Genomic DNA, 17,152 nt, shown 5'->3' on the forward strand with positions numbered 1-17,152 from the left:
TAATGTCTTCACAGGCACAATGTCCTTGGCAATGTTAGTCCGATACACCTTTCATTGGTTCCTCATCTTGGGTGCAAATTTCTGATAATCATTAACATTCATCGAAAATGCTGAATCAAAACCCCGCAGACACAATAAACAGCTCTGGTTAATGTTTTTATTTGGTCAAAATATATTTGTAGGATTATTTACCGGTAATTAAAATGCTACTGAATCTGGTTGCAAACTATTGACACACATTTCACAAATTTTGCCACTGAAAAGGTACTTGGATTGTGACGCGGCGTCACCATTTCATTGTGAGTCCGTTGGTCATCTTTTCCACGGCGTGGTAGTTGGTGTGCAGCAGGTCTCTGGCGTGCTCTTCACCCACGCTGCGCAGCCACGACTGGTACAGCTCGGCCACGCGGGCGTCGTCTTCCGGCGTTTGTGCCACTTCTGCTTTGTAGAGTGCCTCCACCCTCTGGAGGAACTCTTTTGGGTTCTGCCCAGGGGAGGGTTTCAATTGCCCGCCGCCGTTAAGACAACCTGGGGAATTATACAACACCATAACATAAAACTTCATGTGGGGCATGATTTCCATTTGACAGTGCAGAGAATGCACAAATATAAATTATGATTCTGTTATTGGTTCGGGCTGTAGCATGTCAGAAAATAGACAAAAATGTTGATCAATGTTTTCTAAAATTTGGAATCAACACAAAGATAATCAGTCCACTTTCATAGAGGACTACAGAAATGGGATATTTGTTATTGAGAAACTGAAATTCTACGCATTTGGACAATTTTGATTCAAAACCCGTATCTACAGGATTCATCAATGATCAAAAATACTGATTAACTTGATAATCGATTAATCGTTGCATGTCACATTTATATATACTGTATGGCACAGGTGTCAAAGTCAAGGCCCGGGGGCCAGATCCGGCCCGCCACCTCATTTTATGTGGCCCACAAAAGCAAATCGACTTCCATGACCCTTGCTTAAATCTGTACCGAAATCTCAAATTGTCATATGCAATAAATAACGGTGACATTTTGCAATAACTTTGTGACCCGGTTTACACTCACTTGAACAATAACTGAACAAATACTTGACTGATTTAAAAAATAGTGAGCCATCTTTTGTGTGTGTGTGTGTGTGTGTGTGTGTACAAGTAATAATATGATGTAATGATTCAACATTTATTTGGGACCACTGTGGTAACGGCCCTCCGATGGAAGATTTAACTCCAAAGTGGCCTGCGACAAAAATGAGTTTGACACCCCTGCTGTATGGTATCGTTTTCTTTAAGTAAATGGAAAAATGTGCAAGATTTTCGCCAACCTGAGGGACAAGCCATAACCTCCACAAAGTGGTATGGCGACTTCCCCCTCTTGAGTTTCTGCACCAGGTTCTGGATGTTACGGAAGCCGTACGTTGATGCGAAACTCAGCACCACGGCGCCATCCTTCTCCAGCGTCACCTCCTGGAAGTCCTTATTCCTGTGGCAGAGGCACGGAAGCCCCGGTGATGAATCGCCATCGCTATTTATAAGCGCAAATCATTCGAAGGCTCACCTGAGGATCTTATAGGTGAGTTCCTTGGTCTCCTCTCCAAAAATCTGCTTGGCCGCGTAGGTGAAGACGTGATGGAGGTAACCGCCTGAGCCGCTGCCGGCGTGGCTCAGGAACTCGCCGTCTTTCACGTTACTGAAACTGGAAACAGAATGACATGAACAGCAGGAAAAGTAAAATACAACACTGAAAGCGCTAAAACTCACAGAGTATCGAGAGGGCCGTCTTGTATCTCATTGAGAGTCACTTTTTCCTCTTCCAGCATTTTCTGAACTTCTCCTAATGAGGAAAAGAGAGATGTTGTTTCCACAACGTGCATGACGATGGAAGTTGAGGCCGTACCGGACGTGATGACGCAGTCCACTTCTCTGCTCTCAGCTTTGTTCAGGTAGAAGTCCGGCCTTGAAGCCTCAAGTTTCTTATCGAAGCAGGGCATCACCGCCACGTGATAGATTTGCTGTGGGCTCAGGCCCTGACGACATGCATAACATGAAGATTAAGATGCACCGCATAATAAATTGAGATTACATATTGCTGACGCCGGGCACAATTCTCACACGGCCAAAACCATCACTGTCAGGCACTGGTGTCAAACTCGAGGCCTGGGGGCCAGATCCGGCCCGCCACATTATTTTAATGTGGCCCGCGAAAGAAAATCACGTCAAGTCAACAGTATTTATAGAGCACTTTCAAACAGCCATCGCTGCATGCAAAGTGCTGTACATCGAGCAATTTAACATGCACAATAAACAGTAAGACAAATCGGTAATAAAGGCGGTAGAAAGCACCAAACAGAAAAACCAAGAACAAATCTAAGTCATGCTGAGTCGAATGTCAAAGAATACAAGTGAGTTTTGAGGAGGGTTTTGAAGATGGGCAGCGAGGAGGCTTGCCGAATGTTCCGTGGGAGGTCATTCCAGAGAGAGGGACCAGCAACAGAAAAGGCGCGATCCCCTCTGAGCCTCAGTTTAGTTCTTGGTACTTCTAATAATGTCTGGTCCACAGACCTAAGGCGCCGGGCAGGTGTGTAGGGGCGGATGAGCTCAGAGAGGTAAGGTGGTGCTAGATTATTCAGAGATTTGAAAACAAATAAGAGGATCTTGAAAATAACTCTAAAATGTATGGGGAGCCAGTGAAGTCAAGTCGCGTGTGTCAATTTGCACGATCCTTGCTAAAGTCTCGACTGAAATATCAAATTGTCATGTGTAATAAAGAACGGTGAGATTTTTTTTGCAATCATTTTGTTCCCCTCTTTACACTTACTTGAACAATAATTGAATAACCTATTATAGTTGACTCGTAATCCAGTAATTTGTTGGTTGCAAGTCAAAAATGAGTTTGACACCACTGCTTTTAGGAATAAAAAAAGATTAAAAAATTTGTCAAGCCATTCAAATTGTATTCCTGCCACTTAAGATTGGTCAATAATTTGTAAAAAAATAGCAGAACCAGTACTCGGCGTGCCAGGGAGTCCAGGGTGCAAAAAACGGGAATGCCGGCCTCTTCTGTCTGATCGCTATCTCTGACGGATTTTACGGTGATGGCTAGCCCATAAATTAGTTGTAGTAAATGTTATCTAGCTGGGCCGCAAAGTGGTTCTTAAAATAATTTGCATTAGAGATTAACAGTACGCAATATGGTGTCTACTTTAGATTGGCCTGGTGTACGCTTTGATTAATTGTTGATAGCATTTGCATTTGACAGGTTAACACTTTTTCTTGATATTAAAACTCATTCACTCCCAAAGACGTTTTTAAACGTCTTTTTAGACTTGGTCTAGAATTGGCTGGTACTGAATGAGTTCATCATCTAATTCTATTTCCCTTTTCACTCCAGTCTTCAGTCACTCTGGTCTTTAATCCGAGTTGGATGTTGTTCTCGTTCAAATTGTCCAAAGCATGTTCATTGCTTTCAACTTTGTTATGAGGTAGTATGATCACACGTTGTTGTTATTATGAATTAGTGTGATCATAATTATTATTATCATTGCTATTAGCATAAGCGATATATGCTAAACTTTAGTACGACTACCACATGCCATTTTAAACTACAGTAAATTGCTCATCAACACTCCATTGACAATACAAGTCTGAAAACACAGATTACAGCTGACTACTACATTTTTTTTCAAAGTGTGCATCTGCACCTGTTGTTCCGCAAAATAGCCTTTAACCAGAGAGCCCATCATCGCCTGAGGGGAGCGAGTGGTGCTGATGTAAGGAAGAATAAAATCTCCGTGTGTCTTCTCCGCGTAGCAGATCCAACCTGAGCAAAAATAAATAAATACAATCCAAGCGCAAGTCAGTCAGCATCCTTCAGCAGGCAATACACGCTCGGGGAGAATTCCACTGTATCGCAATGCTGACAGGAGAGGGTGTGAACGAGCTGATGAGCTTGCAGTTCTATTTTACAAGCATACCTGGACATGCTGATGTCATCATGGGCAATGCTCGGCTGTCTTGCTCCTTCCTTTGGAAACGCTCCACAAACTCTCTCTGGCTCTCCAGCAGGCTGAAGGTCCGACTGAAGCTTGTGTCAAACACGTGATGGACGCCTGCAAAAGCAGCATTTGTCAAAGCTTTCAATGAATGAACCTAAAGTTTCAAAGGGAATAAAGTCCAAAACGCTCCTGGTAATGTTTAGAAGACGAGAAGGCCTTTCTGGCCGTGACATAAACCTCACCTAGGCCTTTGAAGAAAGAGGTGAGCCTCCTTCCCACCTCGCTGCTGCTGAGCCCGTAGAATGCGGCGAGGGATGCTCTGGACTGAGGTGACACCGAGACCACCACCACTTTCTTCTCTGTCGCGCTCTCCTGTGGGAGGAGCATGTGTGTCAAATAAACGGCCCATCGGAATTCTCCTCATTATGAAACAGATTAATGGCATTTCAATTGATTTGACATTGAGTTTGGTCATGTAACGGTTACTCTCATCAGGGTAACATTGTCTGGATGGACTGAAGTCACCACCTTGTTGTTGCGCAGTACTTTGAAGAGTTCCTCATGGCTCTGCTGTGTGATGAGGACGCTCTCAGCCGATGTTATACATCCACTACAAGCCAAGCAGTCGTTCAGTGTGATTTTTGCTTTCTCAAGCTTCTGCTTCTGCCCGGCCTGTAAACAAGCAAGGCAAACTGTGGGTGTCATTGAGACAAAAAAAAAAAGGGGAAAAAGGTGATTCCTCAATACTCACTTGGTTGATTTGGACATAAGTGCCATCATCTTCTATTTGGATTTTGGCCACAGACTTGCCCTGTTTCTTCTCGATTTTTACAGGTTTGACACATTCCTACAAAAACGACTAGCAGTTAGTTATTGACATGTTTGACCAAAAACAACCCTTCCAAATTGGAATCATGGGATTTGGGAGGAGGCCAGATTACCCTGAGAACAAGACCAAAGTAGAGATCAAACCCCAAAACTCAGAACAGCAGTAAACCTGACATTCTAACCAATGGCTCATGTTCTGCCCTTTACTAAAAATAAACAATTCAAATTTCACGGATGGAATTTACTACTGAGCTTCGAATTCACCATACATGGAAAAACTAACAAAATTAGGTTGCGTTTGGAAAAGGCTCAGAATTGGACTTGGATTAGTTAGAACAGCTAGTCAGTCCTTTTAATGAGGAAAATACATGTACCAACAGGAAAAGATTACACAAATAGATTTGAAAGAAAATGCTTCAAATGACAATACTATCACGAGGGGAAGACATTGAAGTCAGGGGAGTTGATATAAATGGGGGGAAAAAAACAAACAAATAATGGAAAAATCAAATATTCATAACGCTCTGTGCTACTAGGTAGACTTGACATGACTCAAGTATGAAAACAAAAATCGACAGTCAGAATGACTCAGCACCCACCGAAGCCAAGATGACTGAGGGGAGACCCCAAATTTCGACTGATTGCCATTAAATTGATATGTAGCTTCCTGAGATTGCCATTAAATGGGCATGTAGCTTGCTGACATTAAACAATTTACCTTGCCATAATACTCTGTGCTACTAGGTCGAATTGACATGGCTCAAGTGTGAAAACAAAAATCGACAGTGAGAATGACTCATCACCCAGCACCCACCGAAACCTAGATGACTGAGCGGAGACCCCACATTTCGACTGATTGCCATTAAATGCATATGTAGCTTGCTGACATTAAACAATTTACCTTACGCAAATTACATGCGGCATCGCTGCGCACGTTGTGAATGACATTGCGGACAAGCCCTCTCTCTCATATTAAGGCTTCGTTTAAGTGAAGCGCACAGTCTCACCACACACAATTAAGCGTGGATACACGTCAAGAATATGTGTGAGTACAGTACCTGAGATGGTGTGATAAAATCGTCGAGATCTGTCAGCTGCAACACGCCGCTAAAGACAGAAGCCATAGCAGCTACCGTAAAGCGATTCGTTGTTTACCTTGGTGTCGTAAACATCTTCGAAAATTTCGTAATCCAGTACCAGCAGTTTTTTGTCACATGTGCATTCCAGATAATTGTTTGAACGAACGAAAACGATAGCCTATGAAGGATACAATGCAACGGCTATTCTACGTTGGACTTCTGATACTTTTTCATAAAGTCGAGTGTTTTTCCCTTTATAGAGTCAACCATTGTTAACTGCCGAGAAGCGCTGGAGGAAAAAGAAAATAAAAGTTTGTAAATACGATCAAATTGATGTCCCTTTTGCGGGCGACACTTGCGCGCGCAGACCCTGTTGTTATGGCGACGGGGTCGTAAATCCGCCATGTTTGCCACTCTGCGGCCGCGTTGCGACACACACGGAGACTTCGAACGACATGAATGTCGAAAATAATCTTACGGCAGACAAACACACGAAGGACGGCAGCGAGACCATCACCATACACACCAGTCTCGGTGACGATGGTTAGCCTCATTCCTTTCTAAACGTGCCTTATATGTTGTGCTTTAGTGTTTGGGCCTAGTAATTTTTCCTTCAAATGTCGACACTGTTAGCAGCATGTAGCTAGCAGCTACGAGTCATTAGCGACATGAGTTTTTAGATTATGTCTCAAGTGTACACAGTACACGAACACAAATTCATATTTAAATGCTGCATAAGATAAACACTCTAAACTTGTGTGGTCGTTTTCCTAGATGAGGACGTGCACAAATGTGGACGCTGTCAGAGCGAGTTTTCCACCTTGGAGGCTTTTATTCAACACAAGCTGCATCACAGCAGCAGACGTGAGCCAAGCAGTCAAGATGAAGAGCAAATGGTAAGCCCAACGATATTAGTAAAGGGTTTCAATGTTCTCTAACGAAGAGCAGAAGCCACGTTCACAACAGGTGAGCCTAAAAATTCCAAGGACGGACACTTATGTGCCTTTTCGGAAATTTGTTGGTGCAGTCAGAATGAAACACGAATTGTCTTGTTCAGCTCCTCGTTAGAGAACAGCAAATTGTGTGAAAAGTACTTTAACCATTGAACAGTTGGGCCTCTGCATTCTAAAATTTAAAGAGGGTCAAATGAATAGACTTGAAAAGGCCCATTTTAAGGTCATCCTTAAATTTCAGCCCATCACCTGCTTTTTATGAGTAAAGTACGTATTTTTAAACATACCCACACATGCTTACATTTTCAAAGTGCCCTTCAGAGTTCCCTGTTAAGAAACCAATAATGAACTGAAATTCCCAAGTAAAGTCAATCGATACATCACAATTCCTCTTAAATATGGTCACACGGTTTCATCTTTCTATCTTGGCACATATGTCTTTTTTTTTTTGGCACCACTGTATTTTATTTATTTATTTATTTTTACTACATCTTTACGAGCCACCAGTAATGTGTTTGTGAGCCACTTTTGGGTTCTGATCCGTCAGTTGAGAGTCCCTTTTTGAAACAAAGCTCTCTGTACTTAAATGTGTTGCATCCTAAATGATCTTTTTGTTCTAGTCGTTTCTTAAAGTAATACAAGTATGGCTAAAACTACCAGAGACAAGTTCCTCGTGTGTTTCGTACATGTTTGATCCGTAAAGATGATTCTGAGTAGACCGTTGAAAGTTACATGACCGTATCACCAGGTTGAGACTGCCAATGGAGGCACACAAGCGGTGCAAGAAGTTGCCAGTGAGCCAGAGAGCACCAACATTAATGACAGTAAGTTAACCATTCACTCACCTCTTACTGTGTACTTTAGGTGTATATGTACAATCGAGTGAGAGATACAAGAACCTTGAGATGTCATACATAGTCACTATTATTAGAGTGGTTGACTCACCTGACATATGTGAGTTTAATTCCCACTTGTTGGCAGTGTGAATGGTTGGATGTCTCGATAAGCCCAGTGATTGGCTGGCGACCAGTCCAGTGTGTAATTAGCCTTCAAGCAAATTGAACTGAAAAAAAAAAGTTGAAGAAAGCTGATAATCGTCCAGCCCTAATAAGTGGTATGGTAAAGAGATGGGTGGTTTAAATTATTGTAGTGTAGTTGTGGTTTGCTGTGGTGAGTAACTCCTGTATGTTTCCAATATTTTTTTCTTTCTATCAATGTCTCTTAACTGCAAGTTGACTCAAATGCGTTTGTTGTGCAAGCAGGTGCAAGCGCTGCTGCACTGGGACGAGGCTGCAGGAAAAAAAGCACATCTCAGAAATTGTCAAGGCAGTCCGAGACACCTAAAGGCCCCGTTTCTAACAATGCTGAGGGCGATAAGCCCGTTTACAAAGTCAACGTAGACGGCCGGTACCTTTGCCACCTCTGTGACAAGACTTTTAAAACGGTGTGTCAAAAATAAGACTCATGTTAGTCAAGTGATGCCGAGCAAGGGTGGCAATTGCAACTCAAACTTTTTGTTGATTTTTGTTGACAGAGCAACATCTTGAAAACTCATGTGAAGACTCACAGCGATCAGAAGAACTTTGCGTGCGAACTCTGTGGCAATTGCTTCCGCACCAAAGGCTCCTTGATTCGTCACAGCCGCCGTCACTCTGGTATGGTAAAGACTTCCGAGGGTTTCTGCTTTAAAAAAAAAAGAAAAATCTGACAACACTTACTGTTGGGGTACAGACGAGCGGCCGTACCACTGCGTGCTGTGTGGCCAGTCCTTCAGAGAGTCGGGAGCCCTCACCAGACACCTCAAGTCCCTCACACCCTGCACTGAGAAGATCCGTTTTGTTCAGTGCAAGGAGATTTTGGTGAGCAAGGATGGAAGGAAGAAAGGTATTCATGCCAGTAGCTAACAAAACAAAATCTTTATTGGCTAGCACACTTTCATAGATAGCCCCGCCCGTAGTCCCTGCACTGTTTTAAGTGTTCCCGCATGACTAACTAATTCACGAATAAAAAATACATCGGTAGGACATCTGCATCCAGATCTGCAACAAAAGTGATTGAGCTTATATTGGCCCATTTTTTTCATCACGTTCTTAGCCTAGCCTTAGTCTAATGACAGTGATACACAGCCTCCTTGTTGGAGGTGTGAAAACAACGTGCGGTGATCTTCGGTTCCTTCGTTGTGGCAATAATATGACAATTAAGAGGAAATGAGAAAAGAATCAAGTCAAATTTGCTTCACTCCGATTTGATAAGTTCCAACTCTTTATCTTCGTAGGTGCTGCTGTCTCATTACTTTGCAGTATGTGCAAGTTCTATATTTTTTCACGAGCCACAGGTTGTTACGCATTGGACATAGCCACAACAATGCCAATGTAAATCTTCAAACCAATTTTGCAACACTATCCTGAAAAAGAAATAAGATGGTTTGATTTTGAAAAATGCAACAGAAGTACGCGTGGACATGTGCATGGGTTGAAGATTCTCTAGTAACGTATTCAACTTAACTCTTCATCATACAAAGCATGTTCCGAAGTCGAGATGTCACTTCAGCATAGTTACTTGGCACCAATGTACTATTTTCTTATTACACGGCGCTTTGGCGCCATCTCATGGTTATTTGTTCACATTGTATTTTATTGTGTTTCATTATGTAATAATACAGTAAAGTGCTAGTTTTCGTAATTGTTGGTGGCGCTGGAATGGATTAATGGATTTCAGTGGGCAAAATTGATTTCGGATTGCATTTGATGATGGAATGAATTGGATTGGCAATGCAAGGTACCACCGTATGCCGCTGAAATGTGTGCGTGGCTTATATCCAGGACTTGGCGCCGACGTCCCAGCAGAGACTGGCCAGCGGGAGTTGGTGGTGGTGAAGGGCCAACCGGCGGAGGAGCAGGTGGTGGAGACGCAAACAGCCGTGGTCAATTTGGTGGAGGCGGGCTCCCAAGAGGTCCTCCACCAGGTGCACTTCACCATGGAGGTGGATGGCACAACACAGGAGCAGCAGGTGAGTGTCCAGAAGGCCTCGCCGGTCACAACATTAGGAACACCTGCAGACTCTCCCTCTTGGCGTAGATCCGTGGTGTCAAACATACGGCCCACGGGCCGGAACCGGCCCCCAAGGAGGTTCGATCCGGCCCGCGGGAGCATTTAAATGTGGGGGGGAAATGCATTTCAGACACAGAATGAATATTTTAAATAAAATGTAATTCGTGGATTATCCGCTAGGGGGCACATTGTTTTGATCACAGTAGAAGACAACATTGTTTTGATCGGGGAAGGAAACAGCAGCCTCAGTCTGTCACCGAGATAGACCCAATGCAGCAAATGATATGAAAGCGCCAATCAATGCTTCTTGAGACCAAAACAAAGGAAAGAGATGATATTTTGGTGATTCATAGCACAGTATGGTATAATGTTAATGGTTCGGCCCACTTGACATCTATCGAGTCCGTATGTGGCCCACAATGTGAAATGAGTTTGACACCCCTGGCGTAGGTGATGGTGGATCAGTCTCAGGCAGAAGCCCTCGCCGCCGCCGCGGGCGATAACCTGATCTGCCAGGCCATCCTCAACTCGGGCATTGCGCTGAGGACGGAGGAGGCCGCGCAAGCTCCGCAGGCCACACATGAGGAGCTGGAGAAAATGGTCATCGAGTGTCCTCTCGCAGATGGCACGGAGATCCAAGTTAAAGAGGAGTTGGTGGAAGTGGTGGCACGGGTAAGCGGGAAAAGAAAGAGCGGAGTTGACAAATTATTTTATATGTTAGGAACAAAGTTCTTAGTTTTTTTCTTAGAAAGGCACACTGGTTTCATGAGGCAATATTTTCAGACATTTGCACGCCAACTTTTTCAAAGTGTTCGTTTTTGTTCCTATTTCCAGGAAAGGGATCAGACAGCCTCCAAGTTGTACACATGTCCACACTGTAATCGCTCTTTTAAGGGTTTGAACTACTTCCGCTTCCATGTCAAAGGTCATTCAGGTAAGTTGACAGGTGACAAAATGCCACAGACACAGTAAAAAAAAAAAAAAAAAAGATATTTGAGGTCCATGTTTCATTTTTTTGAGTGTTGATGACACAGCATACGCTACTACTTCCTAGCTGCAGTCTGCAATAAATTTTTTCATTTTCATTTTATATTGTGTCGAAAAAAAATGTAAGCATAAAATATCTGCGGGATCTTCAGTGACTGAACGTTGACTGTTTGCAGGTTTCAAGCCCTTCCGGTGCACCCTTTGCCAGAGGGACTTCTTGAGTGGCTACCTGCTGAAGAAGCACATGGACGTCCACGTCAGCGAGAGGCGCTACAAGTGCGGCGAGTGCGGCAAGCTGTACAAAACCGTCGGACACGTACGGGAACACATGAGGGCCCACTCAGATGAAAGACCCTACCACTGTGCCAGATGCAAGAAAGCCTACAAGACCAAGGTGACCCATCCCAGGCATTGATTAAAACTCATTCACTCCCAAAGACATATGTCTTTTCACACTCCACACGTTCAACCCCAGATACTTTTTTTTTTCAATTTCTCCAAGACTTGGGGTAAAAAAAAAGGGGGGGTGTCTAGAATGGGCTGGTACGATCTGACTCTACATTTCAATTTGTAGGTCATGTGCAAAAAAGGCATATAGATTAGCATAGTACTGTTTGGGGATGGTCGAGTACCCATACCAGGTATCGGGCCGATAACGGCCTTAATTCATTTTATCAAGTACTCACGGCGGCAGCTAATACCAGTCACTGATACCAAGGTGGAACTAAATGGCATGCATGGCTGATAGAACATTTTTCTATTGAAGAATAAGTTTCTCACCAAAGAATTCACACTCCTTTGACTTCTATCTGAAAGACATGTGAAGTTTCAACTTTTGGGCAATGCTGTTCAGCCAGCTGTTTATCTATGCTTTGTATTATATCAGGCTTTGCACATTTATTTTGCAGTATTTTTAGACCTAACTGTCGGCATTGTAAACAGACTGTTTCCGCTTCTCACTCCATGCATCTTTTTATTCTCGGCGAGCTGTAGCCAAGCACAAAACCTTGTGACCCTAAATCTCTCTGTATATCTCGGTCTCGTTTAGAACGCTCTGCAGGTGCATCAGCGAACCCACGGCGAGGAGAAGCCCTACGTGTGTAAATTCTGCTTCCGAGGCTTCCGAGAGAAAGGCTCGTTGGTGCGACACACTCGCCACCACACGGGTGAAAAGCCCTTCAAGTGCCCAAAGTGCGGTCGCGGCTTCGCCGAGCACGGCACTCTCAATCGCCACATTCGCGCCAAAGGTCTGTATGGTGCTCAGGAAGACAGATTTTTATGTCAACATGCCTGATCGTCCAGATGCTGTCACATCCATTAGGGGGCTGTCATAAGGACGAATCCAGCAAACAGCAACAGCAGGTGGAGGAGGAGGAGGTTGTCACGGAGGAGCTGCTTCCCGGTGATAACGTCACCACAGCAGCAATAATCACCGAAGACCCTCACGCACTGCTAGTGGAGTTCTCCTCGGTGGTCGCTGACACGCAGGAGTACATCATCAAGGTGAGAGTCCACGGTGGCCGAGTCCCTGAACATTTTAGCAGTCTAATCTTGGTTTCGGGTTGGTTTGAGTTTGGTAATCACTTAAAAAAGTTTTTGTCATGTCTCATTCTTTTATGGGTAATTAGTGCAAAAAAAAAAAAAAACCCGCTATCGCTAAAAGGTCAACGAAAATGGATCTGTCGGAAATTCTCGGTTTTATGACGCAATTCTGGGCTTACCTGATTAAATTTTTTTTTAAACGTGGGAACTAGTGTAGTGTATTACCTATTCATGTACTTTACAATGCAGAGAGGTTTATGAAACGTATGTAAAACAGTTGTCGACCAAAAATGTGAACTAATAAATGTGATTGGTCTGGAAAAGGTAAAAACTACTTTATTGTCCAGTCCTATGCAGTTAAAAATAAAAGCTTTTGATGTTAAAAATAATATAGTTGCCAACCCGTATTCTTATATGGATAAACACAACAAATATAGATTTTAGAGATTTCTTTTTTTTTTTTTTTTTTTTTTTTTTTTTACTGTAAAGTATGATTTGTCTCGTCTTCAATCTTGCTCACAATTCTTCGCAAAGGCATTCCTACTCTGTCAGATTATTCAATCCACAGATTTTGAATTCAAATGTCATTTTTGGTTTGGCCATTCCTGCCCTTTCATTTTTCTATACTTCAGCCATTTTTTTTGTTTTCCAGTGATTTGAAAGGTACTCTCTGTGCCAGTCTGAGCGATTCGCAAAGTAGTTGACTCTCAGTGGTGATTCAAATCAGCAGAGGTTTATTGAGCATTAAAACTAGCACTCTAGCATTTTGTTCTTGTTGTTTGCCACGTTATTTTACTCTTCTCATACATCCCACAGCCTCAAACAGACGAGGAAATACATGAAGAAGGGGAGACGCTCATTCAGGACAGTCAAAATGAGGTCAGTATCAGCAGTTTATTGTTCTTTGAACCACTTCATCACATCGGCTGTGTTTGCAAGTCGTAGCAACAAGTGAGCCAAACGATGGCCCGTATCTCAAAGAAAAATGTTAAGTGAGGTCACTTGTATGAAGGCAGGACTGTGTCGTGAACGGGCGCAGGAAATCGCCAAATTGTCAAAGGATGTGAAAGTCCCTTCAGCTGCCGGTCACGTGATCCCCTTAACCTCGTTTCTACCACTCGCGCCAGATGGGCGACCACATCGTGAAAGTGGTGCAGCAAATTGTCAGCCAGTCGCACGACGCCGGCGGCACGGCCAGCCACCAGATCATCCTGCGCAACGCGAGCGGCGGCGAGGAGGGCGCGTCCATCATGGACTGCGGCGACACCATCACCATCGCCACGCCCGAGAGCCTGACGGAGCAGGTGGCCATGGCGCTGGCCTCGGCCATCAGCGACGGCACGCTGCTGGTCCAGAGCGTCAAGACCGCACAGGGGGCGGTTGCCTTGGTGACCACCGAGGAGGTGGTCGAGGAGCGAATTCATCTGCAGGACGAGGAAGGATATGTGATCACCACGCCGCAAGAGGTGGAGATTCAGACTGTCATCGTGTGATTATGGACAAGCGCCACCGGGGACTCCACGAACAAACTAAGGTCAAAGCGGTTCTGGCCGCACAACAGCAAAGCACAAAAGTTTTTCGTTCATTTATATTGAATAAAACTGCATGAGGATAAGCGGATCATGGACCGGTGTAGCAAAATACGCTCAAGAAGACATCTTTAAAAATGCCGCAAACTCTCTCTCTCTCTCTCTCTCTCTCTCTCTCTCTCTCTCTCTCTCTCTCTCTCTCTCTCTCTCGATATATATGAGGAAATCTGCAGTTGTTGACCGTCATATCATCTGCAAGCCTTGTTGCTTCTCTTAAGTTCAAAACAATTTTATCTACCGAGCCGCTTGCAGATCTGCCACCTTACCTTCGCCAAGAATATTCTGGTTTTTTTTGGGCCAGTTTAGTTTTTCCTTCACTGGCCAAGATTTCACTCAACAGTATCACTCATCAGGCAACATGAAATAAATGCTATTTTCTTAAAAAAATATAGAAAAAGGATGTAATGGTTCTCCGATTTACACCAAGTACCACCTAAAGCAATGCTTCACTCTCCAAAGTTAGAATTAGTTAGAATGTTTCTTTGCAGAGTAAGCCCAAATGTTTGTTGTTGTATTTCTAAAAAGTATGAAGCCTTCTCGGATTCGAGACGAAATGTCTTTGAAGACAACCAAGGCAGTCCAGTTGTGATCGAGTCAATGCCCAGAGAAAGAAACGACCTGAATGAATGACAATATCTTCAATCATGATGCAGTTCGCACATAAACATTTTGCTTAAATGTAAGAACGGCATTTCAATTCAATTAAAACTCACTCACTCACTCCCAAAGACGTTTTTAAACGTCTTTTCAGACTTGGTCCAGAATTGGCTGGTACTGAATGACTTAAAATGTGCTGCACACAGAATTTTTAAAAAACGTGATAAATAAATAAATGTTTGAAAACAAAACAATTCTAAATAGGGCCTGACTGGTTGATTGGCTGACTGATTTAACTAGCCGATATTAGATTTCTAAAATTGAGAAAAATCATCCAAATTAAGCCACCAAAAAGAATACATTTTATTCCTCTGGTATTTTTAAAATTGAACAATTAATCGATCATCTGAATTTTATTCTGCCGAATATCAGAATTGGCATCTGCATTAAAAAAAAAATCATATAATTCGGGCCATAATTCTTAGTTTAAATGCAAATGTAGTGGACTATAAAGTGAAGTGCAACTGAACTGCTTTGAACAAATGCCTATACTAGACCCCCCCCCCCCAAAAAAAAATAAACGTTGCGCTAATTGTAGTTTGATTCCCAATTTGAGTATTTAATTCAGTAATTATTCATTTGTACCACCAGAGGGAACCGGCGTACCAGGAGCGATACCCCGACCACAACTGGAAGAATCTCTGGACTTGTTTGTCTTTGTTGAGTTCAACTTTTCTTCAAGTGATTCGTCTCTAATGTGGGGGGGCCGCTTGCTTTTCGTGCTTGAACTGCTTTGTTTTTGCGCATGTGTGTGTGCCACCTTGAGGAGGATCGGCAGGTTTCATCTCTTAACTGGCACTCCATCGCAGAGGTGAAGGCAGACGCTCAAATCATTTCCCCTGGCTGCGCCACGCCGCCGTTTCTGGGTCACTCTTCAGCCCTCCGAGAGGCCCGGCGTCCACGAGCAGAGCATGAAGAGAGAGTGAGTGAGAGAGCAGGGAAAGGTATTTATAGAAAAATGGGGCTTCGCTGTACCTTTTTCTTGCAAAGAACCATTTCCGAACTGGCTGTCCCACTTTTATGATCGTCATCCACTCAGCGAGGCTGGAGTGAGCCCTCCGTCTCCTTAGTTGTGTTCTCATCGCACGTTAGGACCGCCATCGTGACCTTTTTGGGGGTGTATGCGATTTCTCAAGCAGGCAGTGCAAGAGAGCATTTTTTTGGGGGGAGGTCCAGGTTGAGAGTTGTTGTTGAGGGGGTGTGTCGGCGGGCACTCCTCGACTGCATCTGCTCCCCCCCCCCCAGGCCGCGGGGGGCTGAAGGGTAAGGCTGGCCGGGACGTGCCCCGCCGCAAGCCGGGCAAGGATGAGGCGTTTCCTGAGCAGAAAGGGCCGCTTCTCCCTGCGCCAAAGCAAGTCTGGCACCCGATGTGCTTCCAAGGATTTCCGTAAGTGTCATTTACGGGGCCCCGTCTTCGTTTTTTACATGATGTCATGAACTTTTCTGTGTGTGTAAAAAACGGGGGGGGGGGGGGGGCAAAAATCTATTTGTAATGGGACAAAGAATAGAATGCTTAAAAAGATTTCTTATCCATATTTTAGCAGACTTGACACCATCTTCTGTTGTGTTCTGTTGAGATTGAATTCACCCAGACTCGTCTCAGACTATATCTAACGCTGATTATATTCCTTTGCACCTCTCGTTGACTTTTTTTGTTGTTACTTTTTCTAACTTTGGTCTTCCTAATTGGGCTTCCTCGCGTTGTCTCACTTTCTTCCGCCTCTGAACAGTTGCACAAAAGAGAATTGCTTCCTTGCTGCTGTTTTGATGGATGACTTGCATTCCAATTAGCGTGCTCGGTGTTATTTTTCCCTTTGCGATATCAATAGTATTCACATTTTGTGCACTGGCGTTACATTTTTTTCATTCTTAAAATCAGCTCCTTGACTTAGGGAGGCCGTGTTGCATGACAATATAGTGTTTCAATGAGATTATTTTCCCCTTTGGTTTAATTTTTTTTCCCAGCAACATTCCACTTGCCTAAAATCGGATTTAATTTGAAGATTGGGTACAGGACACAAAGTTTGGAAGTCCTTTAGGAATTTAGCTGACACTGACTGGGGAAATTGTTATTGGAGTTTGTGTTGAAGAAACCTTCCCCGTTGTTGAGCAGAATGACTGTCTCCTAATGACTGTCTCTGACTAAAATTAAAAAAAAAATCCCCTCTCTTCAAATAGTCAGGTTTGATGTATCCAGATGTCATTTCAGCCTCTCGGGACTCCTCCCGGAAGCAGTAGAATGAGGTCAGTGACCGCCAGGGGATGGCCAGTAGGGGGCATCGCTGCGGTCCAAATAGCAACCGTCACTAATAACCTGCCTTTGCCAGCTTGTTTCGATTTTATCTGAACCCGCTGCAGCTCCATCGTTGAGGCACGAGGAACACGAAGTCTAATTTCACACCTCACAGCCTGCTCGAGTGTGAATCGAGGGTGCATGATTGGTTTTGTTGTTTGAATGGCCTTTTTCAC

General features: G+C 43.8%; 3 protein-coding genes across 8 annotated transcripts in view; 2 read left to right on the forward strand and 1 right to left on the reverse strand.

Annotated features, from left to right (window-relative positions):
- Positions 1-143: 143 nt before the first annotated feature.
- Positions 144-6,190, reverse strand: ciao3 (cytosolic iron-sulfur assembly component 3). Of its 2 annotated transcripts, XM_086132442.1 has the most exons (11): positions 5,884-6,181; positions 4,749-4,844; positions 4,526-4,669; positions 4,240-4,369; positions 3,977-4,111; positions 3,704-3,822; positions 1,900-2,029; positions 1,764-1,836; positions 1,561-1,698; positions 1,328-1,485; positions 144-528 (listed from the first exon to the last, which is right to left on the reverse strand). In XM_086132442.1, the coding sequence occupies exons 1-11, from the start codon at positions 5,947-5,949 to the stop codon at positions 287-289; spliced, it is 1,431 nt and encodes a 476-aa protein (XP_085988568.1). In that variant the 5' UTR covers positions 5,950-6,181; the 3' UTR covers positions 144-286. The 2 variants fall into 2 exon arrangements, with proteins under 2 accessions (XP_085988568.1, XP_085988567.1); XM_086132441.1 differs by having other exon boundaries at positions 1,764-2,029; positions 5,884-6,190.
- e4f1 (E4F transcription factor 1) lies at positions 1,820-14,057 on the forward strand. 3 transcript variants are annotated; one of them, XM_086132437.1, is made up of 14 exons: positions 1,820-1,945; positions 6,679-6,800; positions 7,606-7,681; positions 8,117-8,301; positions 8,392-8,512; positions 8,589-8,741; positions 9,680-9,867; positions 10,359-10,580; positions 10,743-10,842; positions 11,072-11,289; positions 11,944-12,142; positions 12,217-12,398; positions 13,254-13,316; positions 13,565-14,057. In XM_086132437.1, the coding sequence occupies exons 2-14, from the start codon at positions 6,798-6,800 to the stop codon at positions 13,928-13,930; spliced, it is 2,076 nt and encodes a 691-aa protein (XP_085988563.1). In that variant the 5' UTR covers positions 1,820-1,945; positions 6,679-6,797; the 3' UTR covers positions 13,931-14,057. The 3 variants fall into 3 exon arrangements, with proteins under 3 accessions (XP_085988563.1, XP_085988564.1, XP_085988562.1); XM_086132438.1 differs by lacking the exon at positions 1,820-1,945 and adding an exon at positions 6,229-6,447; XM_086132436.1 differs by lacking the exon at positions 1,820-1,945 and adding an exon at positions 6,283-6,447 and having other exon boundaries at positions 8,120-8,301.
- Positions 14,058-14,565: 508 nt separating this feature from the next.
- Positions 14,566-17,152, forward strand: part of grid2ipa (glutamate receptor, ionotropic, delta 2 (Grid2) interacting protein, a) — a 29,229-nt gene continuing 26,642 nt past the window's right edge. For 2 of the 3 annotated variants that reach the window (XM_086132429.1, XM_086132431.1), the window contains exons 1-2: positions 14,566-15,605; positions 15,929-16,070. In XM_086132429.1, the coding sequence (XP_085988555.1) occupies positions 15,989-16,070 (82 nt within the window). In that variant the 5' untranslated portion in view covers positions 14,566-15,605; positions 15,929-15,988. Of the gene's footprint in view, positions 15,628-15,928; positions 16,071-17,152 lie in introns of all 3 variants that reach the window. The other variant, XM_086132430.1, reaches the window with a different exon arrangement.

Source organism: Hippocampus guttulatus, chromosome 16 (genome assembly GCF_054856545.1).
Source record: "Hippocampus guttulatus isolate MCC_2025c chromosome 16, RoL_Hgut_1.0, whole genome shotgun sequence".
NCBI lineage: Eukaryota > Metazoa > Chordata > Actinopteri > Syngnathiformes > Syngnathidae > Hippocampus > Hippocampus guttulatus.

What these genes read in the sequence shown, in the direction of transcription:
- ciao3 (XM_086132441.1), bottom strand. Translation starts at nt 5,949, where the DNA reads ATGGCTTCTGTCTTTAGCGGCGTGTTGCAGCTGACAGATCTCGACGAT. An exon ending in CTCTTTCTTCAAAGGCCTAG is followed by an intron (nt 4,112 to 4,239) that starts GTGAGGTTTATG and finishes CTGCTTTTGCAG; the next exon opens with GCGTCCATCACGTGTTTGAC. An exon ending in GACGGCCCTCTCGATACTCT is followed by an intron (nt 1,699 to 1,763) that starts GTGAGTTTTAGC and finishes TTCTGTTTCCAG; the next exon opens with TTTCAGTAACGTGAAAGACG.
- e4f1 (XM_086132438.1), top strand. Translation starts at nt 6,360, where the DNA reads ATGAATGTCGAAAATAATCTTACGGCAGACAAACACACGAAGGACGGC. An exon ending in GTCAAGATGAAGAGCAAATG is followed by an intron (nt 6,801 to 7,605) that starts GTAAGCCCAACG and finishes CCGTATCACCAG; the next exon opens with GTTGAGACTGCCAATGGAGG. An exon ending in AGAAAGCCTACAAGACCAAG is followed by an intron (nt 11,290 to 11,943) that starts GTGACCCATCCC and finishes GGTCTCGTTTAG; the next exon opens with AACGCTCTGCAGGTGCATCA.